The sequence below is a fragment of the Astatotilapia calliptera genome, chromosome 5 (assembly GCF_964374335.1).
Source record: "Astatotilapia calliptera chromosome 5, fAstCal68.1, whole genome shotgun sequence".
Classification (NCBI taxonomy): Eukaryota; Metazoa; Chordata; class Actinopteri; order Cichliformes; family Cichlidae; genus Astatotilapia; species Astatotilapia calliptera.
In genome coordinates this window covers 8,314,028-8,332,914 of record NC_137426.1, presented here as the reverse complement: position 1 = coordinate 8,332,914, position 18,887 = coordinate 8,314,028, and the positions used below count along the sequence as shown (strand labels likewise).

Below are 18,887 nucleotides of genomic sequence, written 5' to 3'. Positions count from 1 at the left end.
CTCATTTCATTGCTGCTCTATATTTCTGCTGAGTCTAGTGTGTTTATCCACACAGCTATAACAAGTGAATGGTTTAGCTCGGCTGCATGCTTAAAGCTTCGGGCTTAATGCCATACTTTATACAGCTGTAGATAGCACAATCTCTCTTGGTGGGAAAAGTCACTGCATATTTTATCATGATTTAAACCTCTATTAAGTAGTAAAACATATAACAAAATTGAAATTTTGCTTACAGTCACCCCACTTCTACCCTATCTTGAGAACTGCAACAGGGTAAAAACTAAACCGTACTAAGTTAAATGAACCCCCCTCCCCAAAGAAAAATCCAAAACCAAAGTTCTATATAATGCAGTAGTTATAAGCTGATTAATTTAATATAGGATTTATAGCATATCTGGTGATCAGCTCTTATTAGCATTCACGCCTTGTTACTGCATTACCTTTTCTAACTGCTAAATACTCCATTATGCTCAACAGCTAGTCACCAACCGTGTCTGATGCAGGCAGCTCACTGTTGATTTTAAAGTTGTTGTTTTTTTTGCTAAAAGCAGCTACTTGGTATGGCTGCAAAAAGTTGAGAGAGGAATAAGAGTGCAACAAAACATTGAAACTGTTGGCTAGACACCTAAACGATGATCTGAAGTTGATTATAAAGCTCTGCAAAGCTGAAGGGAGGAGTATATTCAGGCTATAATTCTCTACAGGCTCAGACAAAAGACTTTTACGTTCTACGTTGTTCCACATTCGATATTTCTCGCTGTTTTTTCTTTTTCTTTTCAAAGAAAACAAACTTGCACTGTTTTAAACGCTAAATAATATCAATTATAGCATCTTTAAAAGTAATAGATTTATTTTGGAAAAGCAAAAAGCAAAGGAAACTAAGGTGATAATTAGATTCACTTTTGGAACCCAGCTTATTTCTATAGCCAGTCCCAAGCCCCAGGTAAATGGGGAAGGTTACATGAGAAAGGGTATCAGGTGTTAAAATCAAACAAGCAGATTATTGAGGTTTCCATATGCGATTTCTATACCAGATCAGTCAGGGCTAGAGTTAACAATAACTGCGGAAACGGTGTTACTGTTGGGTGAAGACAAAGAAAGGGGGAAGGTGTGTTTGTAGGTAGCAAGAGAGAAGGGAAGGTCTAAGTGGGGAGGTGAGAGCAGGGACTCTGTAGTCTGGTAAAGGGAAAGAGCTAGTTCATGTGCTGGAGAGAAGGAAGGTATATTGTTTGTGCAAGAGACCAGGTGGAAGGGAAGCAAGGACAGAAACACTGGAGGTGATTGGTAATGAGGTTATTGGATGAGACTTCAGTGGACATGTAGGTGAAAGGAAAAGAGGTGATGAGGAGGTGTTGGGTACGTATAGTGTTAAGGAGAGAAATGCAAAAGGACAGATGGTTGTGGATTTTGCAAAAAGGATGGAAATGACTATGGTGAACATGAAGAAGGAACACAAAGGGATGTATAAGAATGCAAGGATGTACACATAGGTGCACTACATCTTATACAGAAGAAGCAATCTGAAACACAAGTGGAAACAAGAAGTGGAAGTGAGTGAAGACATAGGCAAGGATTAAATGGTAGAAATGTTGCACAGATACTGCCATGAGGGCATTTGTCCTATTCTCTGGACAGAGTAAAGAAGACAGCGTGACGCAATGGTGGTCACATTCATAAATGCTACTGCAGGAAAGTATTTAAAGGAAGAGATTAGCAAAGAAAACATGGAAATTAGTCGGGCTGATGAAGAAAGCTGACAGGACTACTGTGAGACTTTTTAACCAGATTGTTTAATAAAATCTTGGACAGTGAGAGGATGCCTGAGCAATAGAGAGGAAGTTTACTGGTGCTTTTCAGGAACAAGGGTGATGTGCAGAGCTGTAGTAACTACAGAGAGATAAAGTTGGCGAGCCAGATCATGAAGATATGGAAAAGAGCTGCTGAAGTTAGGTTAAGACAGTGGTTCTTAACCTTGTTGGAGGTACCGAACCCCACCAGTTTCATATGTGCAGTCATTGATCCCCTCTTTAGTGAAAAATAAAATATAATTTATTTTTTTTTTCAAATTCAAGACATAGATATGTTTTTTTACTGGTGCACAAAATGAGCCGTGCATGTCAAGGCGGAGGCTCTGCCGAACCCCTGAGACTGACTCACCGAACCCCTAGGGTTCGATCGAACCCAGGTTAAGAACCACTGGGTTTAGAAGATAGGTGATAGGTGCAAACAGCAGTATGGCTTCATGTGGAGAAAAGAGCACAGTTCCAGTGTTTGACTTAGAGTGTTGATGGAGGAGTGTAGCGAAGGTCAGAAGGAGTTTCATAGTGTATTTGTGGTCTAGAGAAAGCAAAGTGGTATACTGCATGAGAAAGCCAGGAATGGCAACGAACTATGTGAGGATGGTGCAGGACATGTTGGTTTTGAGCTCCTTTTTTTCCAGTGGTGATGGGGAGTTTGACAGATGAGGTCAGGCACACGTCTCTGTGGAGGAGGATGATCACAGGCAATGCTGTGATCTGTAATGAGAGCATGGAGCAGGTGGAAGAGAGCCTGGAGAGGTGGAGGTATGCTTTGGAGACAAGAGAAATGAAAGTAGAAGCAAGGCAGAATACATTTGTGTAAATGATAGATGTAACAGGGAATCTACACGGAGCAGAGGAAGTGAAAATGGACAAGTATGCAACTATCAACTATCCGAGAGAGGAAAAAGACACTACAGGTTTGGTGGACACAAGTGTCAGGAGTGATTTGTGACAGTAGGATAGCAGTAAGAGTTGAAAGGGAAGTTTTGCAAGATGGCCTCTTATGATATATGGTTTGTAGACGGTGACACAAATGGAAAGATAGGAGGCTGAGCTGGAGGTGGAGGTGAGTTCAAGATGTTAAGATTTTTTGTTGGAAGTACCCAGAATGAGTATATCAGAAGAGAGAAAGTGGATATACCAGACAAAGGATGTTAAAAATTGAGCTGCCAGGGATGAGTAAAAGTGGGATATCACAGGAAAGATTCATGGAAGTCATGAAGGAGGATATGCAGAGGGTTAGTGTGACAGAAGAGGATGCAAGGGATAGGGGTGGCATGAAGGCAAGGATTTGTTGTGGTGACCCATAAAAGGAACAGGTGAAAAAAAAGAAGAAGAATTAGGTGTGTTATTGGTGGGGAAAAACTCAAGTAAGAGTTGCTGTATGCAGCCCAGCAAGCAAGAACACTGCCAAGAAATAGTCTAACATTGCTCTCGACTGTCAGGTCTTAGTGATCCCTTGAGAATCTCCCAAGTTTGAAAATTGCCACGTATAGCCTCAACCCTCGAGTGACATCAATTAATGGAAATATTTCTCCCTAACGTATGCAGAGTAGCAAAATGACTAATTAATAACTACAGCATAACACTGAAGTCTGCTGGAAAATGTAACAATACAACAGAGAAGAAACCAGAGACACAAATAAGATTTGTATGATAATGACCATCATTACAGCCAAACACTGCAGAATTGTTGCAGATTTCATGCAGTAATAATCCATATCTTCTTAATTACAGGTAGCTAGTATTGCCATTAAAGGCAGATCATCACAACTGGACTGTTAGGATCAGTTCTTTCCTCTAAAAGAAGAGTCCAAGTGATGACTCAGTGGCTTTTCAACAACCTAAAAAATTAACACTCAAATGCCCAGATTTGAATTATTTAATATGACGATAAATTTACGCTTACAAATTACTTGCATATTCTCTTTATTCTTAAAATGTGACAGTATTGTGCTTTAGAGGATCATGGAAAGCTGGATATAATAGTGCTCTGTGTCATTCTTTTGGTAATAAAAAGAAAGTTGAATTTGATTGAATTATTGTAATTTCATATAGCCCCCACTTGCCTCTGAAATAAACATATACTAAATCGAGACAGCTCACTGTGAGGACACAAAATATACAGCAGATAAAGAAGTCATAAAAACAATCACATTATGCTTCATAACATAGTTGGGAATGAGGAATAATTTGGGGGGCATACAGCATGGACAGAAAAATAGATCAGCACACAATTAGAGAACACAACGTTTAAAAAATCCCTCTCTTGAATTTACAGTTAAGAATGAGCAATTTGTCTTTAGGCGGAAACCATGCAAACTCCAAGAAATCAAAGGAAATAAAAGTAACAATCTAGCTGCTGTACGGTGAAAGCACTAACCACCGAGCCACCACTCTGCCCTGGAGCCAGATGTGTATATCCCCAATCTACATACACCAGTTTCCACACATACACTAGTATTTATAAACAAGACTGTGTCGTGACAGCGTGCGTACAATACTTCCACACTGGCTTTATATGGCGGTAATCCACACATCAGTGGCTGGGCTGAGTTTCACATGCTGCAGCATTATGAGTAAGAGAAAGAAAAACATCAAAGACAGAATCTGGGCAGGATTTGGAGTCGGCGCATTGCACAGATTCACATGTACAGTAACATTTATGAATGTGAGCACAGTCATTTTCTGAAATAGTGACCTGACTGGCAAAGTTTACTTTGCTTTTATTTCTTATTTCTTCAGCCCTTCAGTTAATGCTAATTCAAAATTTATAGATCTAGATAGCTTTTAATGTTAAACCCCCCCCCCCCCAAAAAAAACCCATGAAGTGCCTCGTTAGGTTGACAGCACTCATCGGGACTGCAGCAGCAGAAAGAACCAAAACAAAATACAGTACACTGCTTGAATGGGTGGCGGACAATAGGAGTACATGATTCTCTTACTAATGATGGAATTTGTGTTGAAAATGCATGCTATCTTCACTCAGTTCAGCTGTTGTGAGGCCACAGGTTAATGTTACACTCTTCATTGTCTTTATTCTTTTCATTTTTTTATATTTAGTTCTTATGAGGAACCAGCTTTACTTTTTCTTCTGGCAATTTTTGGTTGCAAAAAACAAACAAACTGATTTTGTTGCAGGGAGGGGGGAATCCCTCTTAGTGCACTTCAGTAGTGCCATAAATCACAAAATGCTCCAAACCAGCAGGCTTTGTGGAGGTGGGATTTACAGCATGACTAAATTAGATTTTTAAGGTGGTTGTACGTTGTCTTACAATGCTATATGCATCGGTCACAGCTGTGCATTACCCTACGATATAACATGAATAATATAGACTAATTTTATTTATTTATTTATTTGTGAAAGATTTCCAAAGATTTTACCATGCTATTTATTGCATGGTAAAATTTGAAGTGACTGTAATAGACCACTCAGTCAAGAGGACTTTGTGGCAGTGCAAAATTTACAGCTTACTTTTCTAAATGTGATGAAGAACTCTGATTTGTCAGGTAGTTAACTGCCAGAGGAGACATTCCCATTTAGATATATTACCTCTAAACAGTTTCTCAATTAACTCTATGAAAAATATACTTGATATGAGACCCCAGCTGATACAGGATTCTCAAGACTGATATCGATATTAAGCAATTTAAAAATCCCATTATATCAGTCCATATTTTTTTATGTGAAGCTATTTAAGTTATTACTAAGATAATATAACAGTGCAGTTTTATAAATAAACTTATCATCACAACAAGTCCTAGGTTAATTAATTATGCTCTACTCCTCAGCTTGTTGTTGTGTTTGTGGCCACACCTTTTGGCAACAGGGAAGTTGCAGAATACCCCCTGGTGGACAAACTATGTAATGCAACACTCAGGACATGGTTGAAGGGTGTTTCTCCCATCTCGTCTTCACATCATTTATCAGTTGGTATAAATGGCAACACAAATATACTGACAAATAATAATATTTGTTTTGTAATATAGCAGTTGGACTACCTGATATACTACTAAATCGCTATACATTACTTTGTATTGCAAATGTTGAATTGACTTATTTTGCATCTTTTACCTTAATGTTTCCAAATTTTCTTCAACCACTGACAGTGGAGTGTTACGTTTCGGTGTTGTCAGTGTGTTGTTTTTGGCGTGACTGTTATGTGTTTCCTGTTTTACTTTGAAAGTCTGTGTTATCTTAGTCTTTTCAGTTTACGTTTCCCTGTCTCGTCAGTTCTGAGTTGCCCCAGCTGTGTTTCCCTCTTGTTGTCCATTTTCCTGATTCCTCCCTCTAGGTATTTAAACCCTGTGTTTCAGTGTGTCATGGTCGCGATCTCCCCCGTGTTGTAAATAGTTTGGTGTTTTGTTGTAAATAAATAGTTTGTTGTAAATAGATTTGTCGATACTTTCGTTTCGGGATTTTGGTGGTGAGCTTTAGTGGGGTTTTTTGTGTGTGTTTTTTTTTCTTTATTTTTACTTTTTTCATGTTGCACTCCGGTTGCCTAGGCCGGGGTGTAACATGGAGGTACAGTAAAACCTGCTTTTCTTCCTTTGTTGAGCATAAGAAGTCATAACAACTACACCAAAGCAAAGCAATTCTGACGTACGGTGTAAATGGGCATGTTGACATGCAATTATGCGTGATTGTGGATGATCATGCCACTTACCTCTGCTGTACTAATGTGTATAATAACATGTAATGATAAAAGACAAGGACCCCTGTGCTGAGACTCTAGAGAATCTTAATGTTTATTTATTTGTAGATAAAGGGCAGGGTTGGTAAAACAATAAATAACTGAAACAGCCCTGGTGAAACAGTACAAACAAAATACACCAGAGACATACTTTTACTCAAGGGGTGAGCTGCAGAACCAACAGCTGGTGCTGTGTTCACAGGCAATAAAACCCAACACAGAGTATTCTAAAGAGATAACACAGAGGGTTACATTCAGGGCATCACTCAGGTGGATAAGATAGTACTGATGGATCAATTTGTCTACTGATTGGCTACACTGACCTGCCCACCCCCCCAAGAGGAAATGTTGCCAAGAACAAAAAAACTAGATAACTCCAGTGACCCTCTGGGAGTCTGCAGTCTGATCAACACCATGGCCAACACTCATACCATGTTTTTATTTCCTTATATAAATGAGATGGAAAACATGGCACATTGTTTATGTTTGGGAGCAAATGTATTTCCATTTATTCTTCTTTGTGTCTTGAAATATCTGTAGTAGTTTAATACTGAATGTTGAATACCGATCTAGATTGATATTAACACATGGGTCTGGGGGAAGATTTACAATATATGTTTTGAATTAGTGTTTGGTGGTAAAAATTGCAAATAAACAAACCACCCTGTTTCCTCCCTCCCAAGTTATAGAAGATAAGCCAGTTGGTAATCTAAATATTTCTTAATGTCACAAAATCCTGTGCAGACCAAAACAAAACAAAATGTCAAACTGTTTATTAATACTGTCTGACTTTCCAGCTCTGTCTGTGGCACTCCATAGTCCTTGTGTTTCTTGTAGATGATGCAGACCTTTAAAACTCATCAGGTCGCATTGTTTTTGTTTTGTTTTTTGAAAAACAAAACAAAACAAAAGGCCAAATCATTTCTTAAAATAGCTGGGTACTGCATTTTTGAGCAATTACAGCAACAGAGTTTATTATAATGAAGTAAGGGAGCATTAATGTGGCTTATTTTGTTGGGTTATTTTCTGCAACCAAAACAGGCTTAATACACCTTGGTACTTATTTGGCAGGTCTCTGGAAATCTATTCTCTAACACAATTTTCCCAAAGATATTCCTTAACTTTGCATTCTGATAAAGGTTATGAGTACTGGCCCAAAATTTCCCTGAGGTGACCCTTCATGCATTATCAGAAGGAACCGCTCTGATCAGGATAGAAATTTTCATCAAAGTAAAGGTGATCACTCGGCCCTGTACTTATTTGCAGTGACCCTTGCAGCGACCTCTCACTCCCTCAGACACACACACACTATAACAAAGTTACTGAATTCATCACTGTAGAGATCAAGGTTAGTTTAGTTTTTGATCAGAGATATCAAAGCTCTGTTTTATGTTATGGGATTTGCTGAATTTATAAATCTATAGAGAATCTCCAGTTTAATCCTTAAAAATAAAGATGCTCTGCTTCAAAATGTAAATGTGTGTTTTATCTGCAAGATGGATTCAATCAATGAAACCAAAACTATAAATGGGGAAAAACTGTTATACGAGGAAGTGTTCCACAACGAGACAAGGAAAAAGAGCAAATGAAGCAAACATATAATGATTGTTATCTACCAATAAAACCAATGATGATCTTTAATGATTATTTGTACTCTCAATGATTATGCACTAGAAATATTTTTAGCCTTCAGTTGCTGCAGAAGCTAAATTAATAGCTCTGAAAATACCCACATTGACATCGTTAAGTTTATCTCTATACTAGGAGTGAGTGTTGTATAGGCACCTGCATCTCACACTAAGTAGCTGTTCTTCTATCACTTGTCTCGCTCATTACAGACATTTTAGTATTAAACTTCCCTATCAGCTCTGCTTCACAGGGAGTGAGAGTCTCACAGAATTTGTTTGAGGTTAAAGTATGACACTTGAGCTGCCTCTTCACTGGTGGGGAGCTTTGCAGTGTCCCTGTGGCAGCTGTGCAAAAACCACATGGGGCATGCTGCAGAATTATCAGTGTCCTGAGAGGGTTAGACTGCTTAGTGTGATCAAAGGATAAGGAGGGCATGAGTGACTGAAGAAAAAAAGTGAGACTTGTCTTTTATCTGGGAATGAAGGAGATGTAAAACTGATATTGATTAATGTTGAGAGGAGAGGGGAGGTAGAGCAGGGACCCATTTCGCTGGCTGTGTGTTTCGCCTCTGTATTAACGATGTGAGCGGAACAGCACAGAGAAAGTAATGCAGATAAACCGCGCATGTGCTCTCACATCCAACCATCTATTTTTATACTGCTCACCCTAAACAGCGTTCCAGGGTGACTAGGGGGGTTTTCAGCCTTCTCTGGGTAAGAGATGGGGAATATATTGGACAGCTTGCCCTTTTATTACAAAAAGGATTTTGTAAAAAGTAATTGAATTCATTGTGGAAATAGATTAAATTATTTTAGGAAGCAGAAAATCTCTGATCAGTGGTGTGATGGAGAGTTTAAATAGTTTAAAATTTAAAGCCTACCCTTGAGTTGATTCCAAGCGTGAGAACATGAAAAAGACGATACAACTAATACAACTATTAATCAGTAAATAGCAATTACATTTAATTAGTTAGAAATTTGACTGGGGTAGGTTTTGAAATCTGTTTGCTAATATGATGTAACCAAATAGGTTATTTGCATATACACTAATTGGCCACTTTAATAGGTGCACCTGAGTTGGACTCCACTTCAGCCTAATCCAGGTCAACCCCAATCCTGGACTGGGTTTGCCTCGAGAACTGCCCTAATTCTTCATATTCAACAAGGTGACAGGAAACATTGCTCTGAGATTCTGGTCCATATTGACATAATAGCATCACACAGTTGCTCCAGATTTGTCAACTGCACAACCATCCAGCAAATCTTTGTTTCACCACATCCCAATGCAGCTCACTATTAGATTAGATCTAGAGACTCTGGAGGCATTTTGAGGACAATGGATTCTTTGTCATGTTCAAGAGACACGTTTGAGATGAGCTTTGTGACATGGAACATTATCCAACTGCAAGCAGCCATCAGAAGATGGGTAGACTGCGGTCAAAAAGGGATAAACACAGACAATATTCAGGAAGGCTGTGGGGTTTAAACATTGTTCAGTTGGTTCTGAGGGGCTCAAAAGGTACCATTTGTTGGTTACACTGTTTATTACATTGTTGTGACTTATCAATGGCTTTGTGGGTGATAAAACCAGCTGTGACATGTTTATTGAACATTAATACAGTATAGTTGTAAAATGATTTTTTTTTTTAAATCAGTGTTAATATTGAAATTACATTTGCTTGAAGTTGCATTTTAATTATTTGCTTCAATAACCAATTTTTTGAGTTTTCTTTTTTGAGTATTAATCCAATAACAGTTTTTTAAATGTGATATCATATTTGTTATCATTTTTGATATTTTTTTAATATACTTTAAATTACTATTTCTGTTTGACTGAAAACATACACACAACAGCACATTTTTAGTCCGACATGAATTGAGACTTTAGCTCTACAATCACGTATAGGAAAATTCACAGAAAATGTGAAATGAAGGTGCGTGACACATGTCAGCAGCGTCACATTAACTTAAAAGATGGTCCGATTGCCTCAGTGGATTGGATGGCCTGCAGCCGGTCGTAAGCTGAAAAATAGGTCAAAGGTTTTGTGCCCACACTGTCTGTCACATAATGTCTTGTGTTTCACCTCAGTGGAAGACACCCACACTCAGCTTCTGCTTTGCTTAATCTAAAAGGATTTCTCTGAAAGCAAAACGCCAGCTTGGAAAAGTTGTGCGAGAGTGCCAAAATGCCAATGAGGAGTTAGCTACAAAGAGAGACAGAAGGAAAAAGGGAAACTGTCTTATGGAGAAGAGACAATACAAAGTTAGTGTGGGTGGCCTGCCAAGACTGAGAGAGAAATATCACTCTCACACCCACTCTGGCTCACAGGATTCCCCACGGCATAAGCATGGCGGCCAAACTGTGACAATCTCTGTCCAATCAAGGCCCTGTGGCCCTTAATTACTGAGCCGTAACCTCCAACAATAATTCATGCATTTTCAAAAGCTCATGAGATAATCTGAGACTTAAAACCCCTTTGGTCTGCAGTGAGGAGCTGGAGATCTAGCAAATGAAAGATGGCTAACAGAAGGAGACCTTTGCTGATTTGGAGGCTAGCACTCTCTCGGATTGAAGTAGCTGCCAAAAATAGCTTGCACCTCAAGAGGATAGTTGTTGCATGATAATGTTTAGGAAAAAGTTTACTTGTGAAAGCTGTATATCGGCATGTCCAAAAGTATCAGATAACCACATAGTCACAAAAAACTGTTCTAGCCTGTATATGGTTGAGGTTTGTTAAGGTGGCTTTTAATATTGATATTGATCATTTGTAGTTCATTAGTTCACATCGGTTCTGACAGTATAATGTCTTTCTTGTTATTAAGCCGTATTTGTTTGAACAATTATATGAAGGGGAGGCACCAACTGTGGAATTTTCAACCAATACCAATGTTTTATATAAAAAAATTTTTTATTTTTTATGTTTAAGAAATTTTGTGACTTTAACTTGTTGTATTTGTGGCATCCTATTAGAGTACTACATTCGGATTCAGTGAGCTCTTTAAAACAACCTATTCTTTCACAAATGTTTAGAAAAACTGACTACATCCTTGGTGCTTGGTCTGTGGCAATGAGACTGAAAACACCTGATTTAAAAGATTAAGAGATGTTTAGTATAATGCAGGTCTGTCCATTTTTATTTTTGAAAATCATTCACTGCATTACAGTAAACTCTACTTTTAAATAGAGTCAGGTTTTGGCATGGCTTAGGTTTTGATTTAGTTACTCTCTGTCCTATGGCAAAATTGGTTTAACTTACTTTTTGTCATGTTTAAAAAGACTCTAGTTTACTAATGCATTAACCTAGAATTTAACCAAATTACTTACTGAAATATACTGAAAAATATGGAAGTAAGTTAAGAAGCTCTATAGCATCAAGTATTTTTTTCAACCAACAATATGGAAATTATTGTGTGAGTATCAGCAGCTCATTCCCTGCTGTGTGCTTATTAACTTGCAAAGCCTAATTGAATTCTATGCAGCTCTATCATTAGCTTATCCCTAGTAATTAGTCTATTGTAAATCTTAATTGAACACACCTGCTTTTAATAATGGCTAATGCACATACAGGAGATTTACATAGAAACAGCTTTAAGACTTCATGCATGTGAGCAGACAGCCGAAGTTAGGATTGGCACGTTGTATCTCCTTAGACCCCACCTCCTCACAGCAATTAACAATCACAAAAACCTCTGGAACAACCTGAGCCAGGATTAATAAACTCCTATCACGAGTTATTACATTGAGCCCATAAGGGGATTATCCCTGTCCTGTGAATGGATGTCTCTATTTCCTGCTTCTTTGGGTCTTCTAAATTGAACCAGGCAATAAATACTGAATTCAGAGTTGGACACTCAGTCAAGAAGGTAAAGAATACAAAAAAATTGATCAAATTGGAAGAACTGTTTAAAGCAACTAATGAAAAATAGCATGAGGCATATTTTTAAAATTTGTAGAATAGAAATGCAGGCCCAAAACATAATGCTCACGAAAATCACACAGAGGGAACTCTACTACTCCTTCAGAAGATATAAGAAAGATTCTTCATTTTTAACAGATGAGATTTCCCAGAGGAGAAGACCTTGCACTCCAGATATTAGAATTGATTTGGTCCTCTGCAGCGATCCAGATATTTACTTTCTAGCTAATTGCAAGAGGCAACACCATTCAGTACATAAAAAATAAGACTCACTGAGGAGCAATGCATTTTCTTCTGTCTTTTGGACTGATGCCACACCCTTCGTTTAAAAGGTTTAGCTCATTCCAAGTAGCGTGAACACAATTGTCTTATCTAAAAGCTGCCATCCAGAGTGGGGATGACACAGAAGACAAGTGTTGAGAAGATAAGTTTTCCTGACTATTGGCACACATCAGTAGTATCTTCATCAAGTTACTTTATAAATTAGTTTCAAGATGGATTTTTTTTTTTGCTATAATTGTGCATATTAATTGTCTAGAACAGGCACTGAATATGCAACTTTATCATCGGCCTTCTTTAAACAAGTGTCAGAGACAAACTCACAAGTAGATAATTCTTTAAGCTGGATCCACTCATGGAAACCGCTCATGCCTTTAAATGAATACAGTTTTCTTAATTGCATGATGTGGCTGATAGAGCTACAGATTTTTTGCCTGATTGAGTCGTTTAAATCTACTTGTAAAATCTTTTTTCTGTCTCAAACATGATTGCTTGACTACATGGATACTAATACTGGACTCAACCTTGTCCTTGACATGGTGACCAAACCAAATGAATGACTGCAGATCATTACATATATCACTTACCACGATTTGAATTATTTCATGAATTCTTTTAACCAATTAATACTTATAAAACCACACACATGCATCTGTCTATGTCTTTCAGATCAGGAGCGAATCGGAAAGGACTCGCAATATGAGCAGGAAGGAAAGGTACAGTTTGTTATTGATGCCGTCTATGCAATGGCTCATGCCTTGCACAACATGCACAAGGAGCTGTGCCCGGGCAAGGTTGGTCTCTGCGCTAAAATGGACCCCATAAATGGCACTCATCTGCTGAAGCATATTCGTCGTCTCAACTTTTCAGGTCAGTTATAGACACTCAAATATACACTTTTAGGGTCATTTGGTATTAGTTTTGAATTGACAACATCTTATGTCAATTAAAGTTTATTAGAATAAGTTTTATGAATCAGTGATGGGTTACATCACGTGTTACAGGGCCCTTTTTGGCAGCTGTCATTCTCGTATTTAAGTGGCACATTCTGTTACCAAATGCAAGTTTTTATGTTAAAAGGCTAACTAACTAGTAATTCGAAAAGCCTTTTTGAAAAACCCTTGTGGCAGAGCTGAAAGGGTTTTGAGAAGCAGGTGTTTTTTGAGAAACAAATGCTTTAGTGGTCCTCAACCGCCCGCTTATAAATGGTTAAAAAAAGAAGAAAAAAAGTGGTATGGAGAGAATGGACAGATCAATCCAGGTTTGAAGTCTTTGGATAAAAGGTCTGTGAGGCTGTGAATGCTAAAAAGAGATGATTCTTCTCTTCTTTCAATTGCAGAACAATGTTTTATATATGACTGCTATATATTTCCCACTGACTTTGTAGGAAACTCAATGCACATTTTCTACAAACTTCACATTTTTCATGTTAAATGTGAAGTTTTAAGGTTGAAAATGTGTGCTGTGAAAGATGCAAGCAATGTAGGATTACAAACATACATTGCTTATAGAAGTTCAATGGCCATCCGAGGTCTGTGTTTGAGGGTTAAAATGATAAGTACTTGACTTTCACATTATTAGAATTATTTTTTTTCGACACAACCATACAGTTTGAAGAACATTGTCTTACATTGAGATGCCATATATGGCTCCCGACCCAGCACACAACTTACTTTCCCCCCTCTACTGTATGACCTATTTCCCAACTCTTTATGTAGCATTACATTAAACCCAGTTATCAGTCAAGTTCACATTCATGACTGGCATATTAATAATTGACTGCTTTCACACAAAGAGCAGTGATCCAGAGTTTCATTATATAGTCAGCCTTTTTAAAGCAAAGCTGTTTAACGCAATTATAATTCTTTCATAGAGACTTGAGTATGCAGTGTTTGCACAGATAAATTATTCATTTGAACTCATGCTCTTCAAGCTAATTTGTCATTTTAATATCTAGTTATTACATTGGCAGAATGTCAATTTAATGTTTAATTCACATTTGGGAAGTAAATTTATATTTTTAATTTCAAAATAATTTGATTGGGTGATTCTGCAGGTTTTGGTATCATTAAACCTGCTTTTGAACATACAGTCAACATTTTGGGGTTATGACATAGTCTTTAGCTGCATTGCCCAAAGTCAGTTTTAGATGCATTGTTAAATCCATGTTTACAAGCTTGAAACAACCTACTTATAAAAAATAGCACTAGAGCACTACTAGGTTGCCACATAGACCCTAAGTGTGGCAATAAATGGGGACACTTTTTTTTTTTATTGGCCTAAAAAGCTTTTACTTAAGTGGTGTCAGTAATCACTACTGACTTCTGTGCTGAGTTATCTGGGCCAAAATGTTGCTTGTTAGAGTAAAGCAGTGTAAACTCCTGAAATCTGCTACCACTATTACAATGCCATAGTTGATGAATTGAAATCATAACTGAGCACAATTATGCCACTGATGGACATAAAGCTAGTTCCTTGTAATACTTCAGCAGGAGTCAGTGGTTTTTAGGCAACAAGCACCATGCCTGCGGCATTATTACCAAAGCAGGACTGTGTACAGTATTCAGTAAAATGTAATTTTTACTTTCGCAAATATAGTACTGTGCAAAAGTTTCAAGTCACCCCCCTTTACTTTTTTACAATTGTTTTACTTTCAAGGAAATAGATTTTCTTGTAATTCGTTAAAGTGGTTTTGAGCAATAGTTCTCCAGGTGTTCTTGAGGTCTATCAAAGTGTGAGGTTTTTGGTTTGTTTTTTTTTTTAGCTTTTTTTTGACATTGTCTGCTTTTTTTTAGTCATATTAAAATCATTCAAGCACTGAAAAGGAGTCATTAGCTGAAAACTTGGCATGGTTTGCAGTGTGTCCTTAAAAAAAGGGGGAAATTGGACAAATAGATGACAAAAGAAGTGGTCAGCCTAAAGAAAATTGATCTACAACAGTTGCACTGTATCTGAAACTTGTGTCCTTAACAAATTGGGGAAAAAAATCCAACAAAGATGTGACACAGGACCTGAGAAACGCATCTGGCCCTTGAGTTGATCCATCTATTTTTTCACCGAAGCCTAATCAGAAATGGTCTTAGTGGAAGAGTGGCTATCAAGAAGGCTTTCTTAAGGAGGAGAAACAGGGAGAAAAGGCTGACGAATGTCAAGTCACGCAAGAACTGGACTGGAAATCAATGTCTAAAAGTCTTATGGAGGGATGCATCCAAATGTAATATTTTTAAACTAAATCGTTATCAATATGTACGAGGTTAGGAGAGAGGTACATCACTGAGTGTCTGCAGCTATCTATAGAAGATGGTGAAGGTTCTGTCATGGTTTGGTAGTGCATTTCAGTAAATGGTGTTGGGGATCCTGTCAAAATTAATGGAATGATAAATGCAGGTCAGATTTTGATCCACCAAGCAATTTGATTGGCAGTGACCAAATTTTTAGATAAACTTTTCTATTTATTTCTACTTTTCTATTTTCTATAGCTTTTCTGGTCAGAGGGCCCGGTGGCGCCAGTGTCCGGCAGCCTCGCCTCTGTCAGTGTGCCCCAGGGTGGCTGTGGCTACAGTGTACCTTGCCATCACCTGTGTGTGAATGTGTGTGAATGGGTAGATGACTGGATGTGTAAAGTGCTTTGGGGTCCTTAGGGACTAGTAAAGCACTATATAAATACAGGCCATTTACCATTTTTACCATTTATCTGTCTATTTCGAACATCTGGGCGATCGTGGCTCAAGAGTGTGGAGTTCGCCTTGTAATCGGAAGGTTGCCGGTTCGAGCCCCGGCTCGGACAGTCTCGGTCGTTGTGTCCTTGGGCAAGACACTTCACCTACCGCCTACTGGTGTTGGCCAGAAGGGCTGATGGCGCAATATGGCAGCCTCGCTTCTGTCAGTGTACCCCAGGGCAGCTGTGGCTACAACTGTAGCTTGCCTCTACCAGTGTGTGAATGGGTGGATGACTGGGTGTGTAAAGCGCTTTGGGGTCCCTAGGGGGGACAGGTAAAAGCGCTATACAAATACAGACCATTTACCATGCAAATATAAATAAAATTACAAGCAAAGTTTTCATGAATATCACCATCTACACAACGTTTATGCTTGAAACCTTTTTCAGCATAATAATGATTCAAAACACGCTGCCAATGCAATACTTTGATAGATAACACATACAATGGACGTTATCACTCGTGGATTAGTCTCCCTAGAGCCCGGATCTCAGAATTGTTGAAGCAGTGTGGGTTCATGTTGAAAGAGAACAAAAGGCAGGCAATTCCTGAGGACAACTTCAAGGCAGCCTGCCTAAGAGAATTCAGGATCATTAGAATTGTAGACACTCTGTCTTTGTCTTAAATACAGTATATCTTGATATCTGGAGTACAAGGTCTTCTCCTCTGGGAAATACAGTAAGAAATGAGGAGTGATTCAAGAGTTTTGCACAAGAGCAACCTTTTTAAAATCTTATTACATAATTCCTCAACACAATTTTTTGCATCAGTTCAGCTCTTTTCACCCTATTTATGATATATTGATGTAAAGTACTGATTACAATCTCCTGGCTTAGTAGTAAATCAGGTGCCCTTAGCACTGCTCCACACCAGCTGAGCTGCTCAGGATCCAATAATGTTAGATAAAAACAACTCGCAACATGCAGTATGTTGTTGAAAGTGGTTCTCGTGATCTGATGTAAAACAGCTTCTGTAGTTTTCTTTTCATCCCAGACAAACAGGTTCTGATAGTTTCTGTCTAGACAAATCATGTTTATGTCATTGTCTAGACAGTGATGTGTCCAATTTCGTATGCTGTATATAGACCAGTAAGCCTGGAGGTTCAAAGGCAACCACTCTTGAATTTAATGCAACTTCTGTTTCTCCCTTTTAGAGCTGATGTTTGGATGCTCCTACAAGAAATGACATTTTCGACCATGGGAAACAAGACATTGAATTAAAATTGACATATTGAATATATAAGAACTGTATGATGGAATAGCATGTTAGTAATGTGTGTGCATTATAAGTGCATCCACAATCATTTCAAACATTTATTTAATTGGGCTGTTTGTAAAGTAATGATTGAGAGATGCTCTCTGTAAAAATTGGTTTCAACAGGGTTTTAGCCTGTGAGCAGGGACAGAAAACTCCTGTGCAGTAAGCACTTTTGAGCTGAATTTTGTTCTTAGCAGGGAGACTATATTCACACCATCAGACCAGAGGGGTTGCCTTGAGGTTACGCTACACTTCATCTAATTGCATCAGCTCACAGTAGTATATTGAACTTGTCCAGATACATAAAACAGCCCAACAGCTGAGACTGTACTTACTGGCCAGTGTACAAAAACTTCAAAGATAATATTTATCTCTGTGTTGGGATATTAGCATGTTACTCAGCAGTAAATACACTGAGCAGTTGTCCTGCTTCTTCCTACAAATTGACAGAAATGTATGTGAAAGTAGGTCATTTTTTGTTGTGATGAATCATTCTTGAGGCCGAGCCAGCAAGAATCTATTGTTACACATTTCTGTTTATTGTAAGCAGTTTCAGCAGATATCTTCTAAAAATAATTCTAATTTCTTCCTCTGCAGACCTGCATAGTTAAGTCCATACACAGCTCAAATGCACTCTGTCTTACATTACAGATGTTGAAACTGGTAAAGGTCAACAAGTTCCTTTAAATACAAAGATGTACTAAACCTGCTCCTCATGTGCCAGGAAAATACATAAATGCATCAATATCTGAGCAGACTGTCATGGGCTCAACAAGGGACACAGTAGCTGATGACAGATAACCTTTTAGAAAATATTAAAAGAAAAGTCAAAAAACATTTATTTCTATTGGTCTGTGGCGTCTGTGCTTTCTCGAAAAAGCTTTTATTCTTTTGTATTTTCCCACACAGATGTATCTGGGGATGTAACTGTGTCTCCTCTTTTGTAAATCACCAACTTCACAAGTGCTGATTATTGGTTCATTCAGTAGCAGCTGGAGCTGCAGCCCACAAAGCGAAAGAATCAAACACCTTCAATCTATCTTTATCCACTGTTTGACACTTTAGAGCTTTCCTTTTCTTGCTCCTTTTCAGCAATGCATGTATCTAATGGTTGTTGAGGCTTCAGTGGGCCACAGTTGAATGGAGCTTCCTGTCAGTGTTTCATGGCTCTTGCAATCACATCAGGGGGAGGTGTTTTTGTTCTACCTCTGACTGAAAAGCAGTGGCCTTTCCACTGTCTTTCTCACCAGGGACAGCAGTTATGAGTGTGGAATAAAGGCACGCTCTCAGGTTTTTCCATTTTTCCACACTTCTCTTTCTTCTCAAGGATGTGCAAGATCTTCATTGTTGCATAGCACAAAAGCTAATTCTATACTGACATATTTTTTTGCATGTGCAGTATGTCTGGGGTTTTTTTGTATTCGGCATCATACTCAATCATGTTATTGACAAAAGATCCCCCCATATCTTATAGGAACAGACATTATCTTAAAAAAAGATCTATTTATCATTCTCTACTATCAACTTCTGTCCCCTCAGATGAGCAGTACATCCTGTTGTTTACAGAGTCTGTGTCTAATACAGAAGCTAT

At 38.2% G+C, this 18,887-nt stretch overlaps 1 protein-coding gene across 6 annotated transcripts in view; it reads left to right on the top strand.

The window, feature by feature from the left end:
• LOC113022045 (glutamate receptor, metabotropic 4) overlaps window positions 1–18,887 on the top strand; it is a 199,071-nt gene that overhangs the window by 153,863 nt on the left and 26,321 nt on the right. For all 6 annotated transcript variants that reach the window (XR_003272395.2, XM_026167025.2, XM_026167028.2 and 3 more), the window contains exon 7: window positions 12,990–13,190. Coding sequence is in view for 5 of the 6 variants with exons in the window: in XM_026167025.2 (XP_026022810.2) it covers window positions 12,990–13,190 (201 nt within the window). In the remaining variant the exon portion in view is untranslated. The remainder of the gene's footprint in view (window positions 1–12,989; window positions 13,191–18,887) is intronic.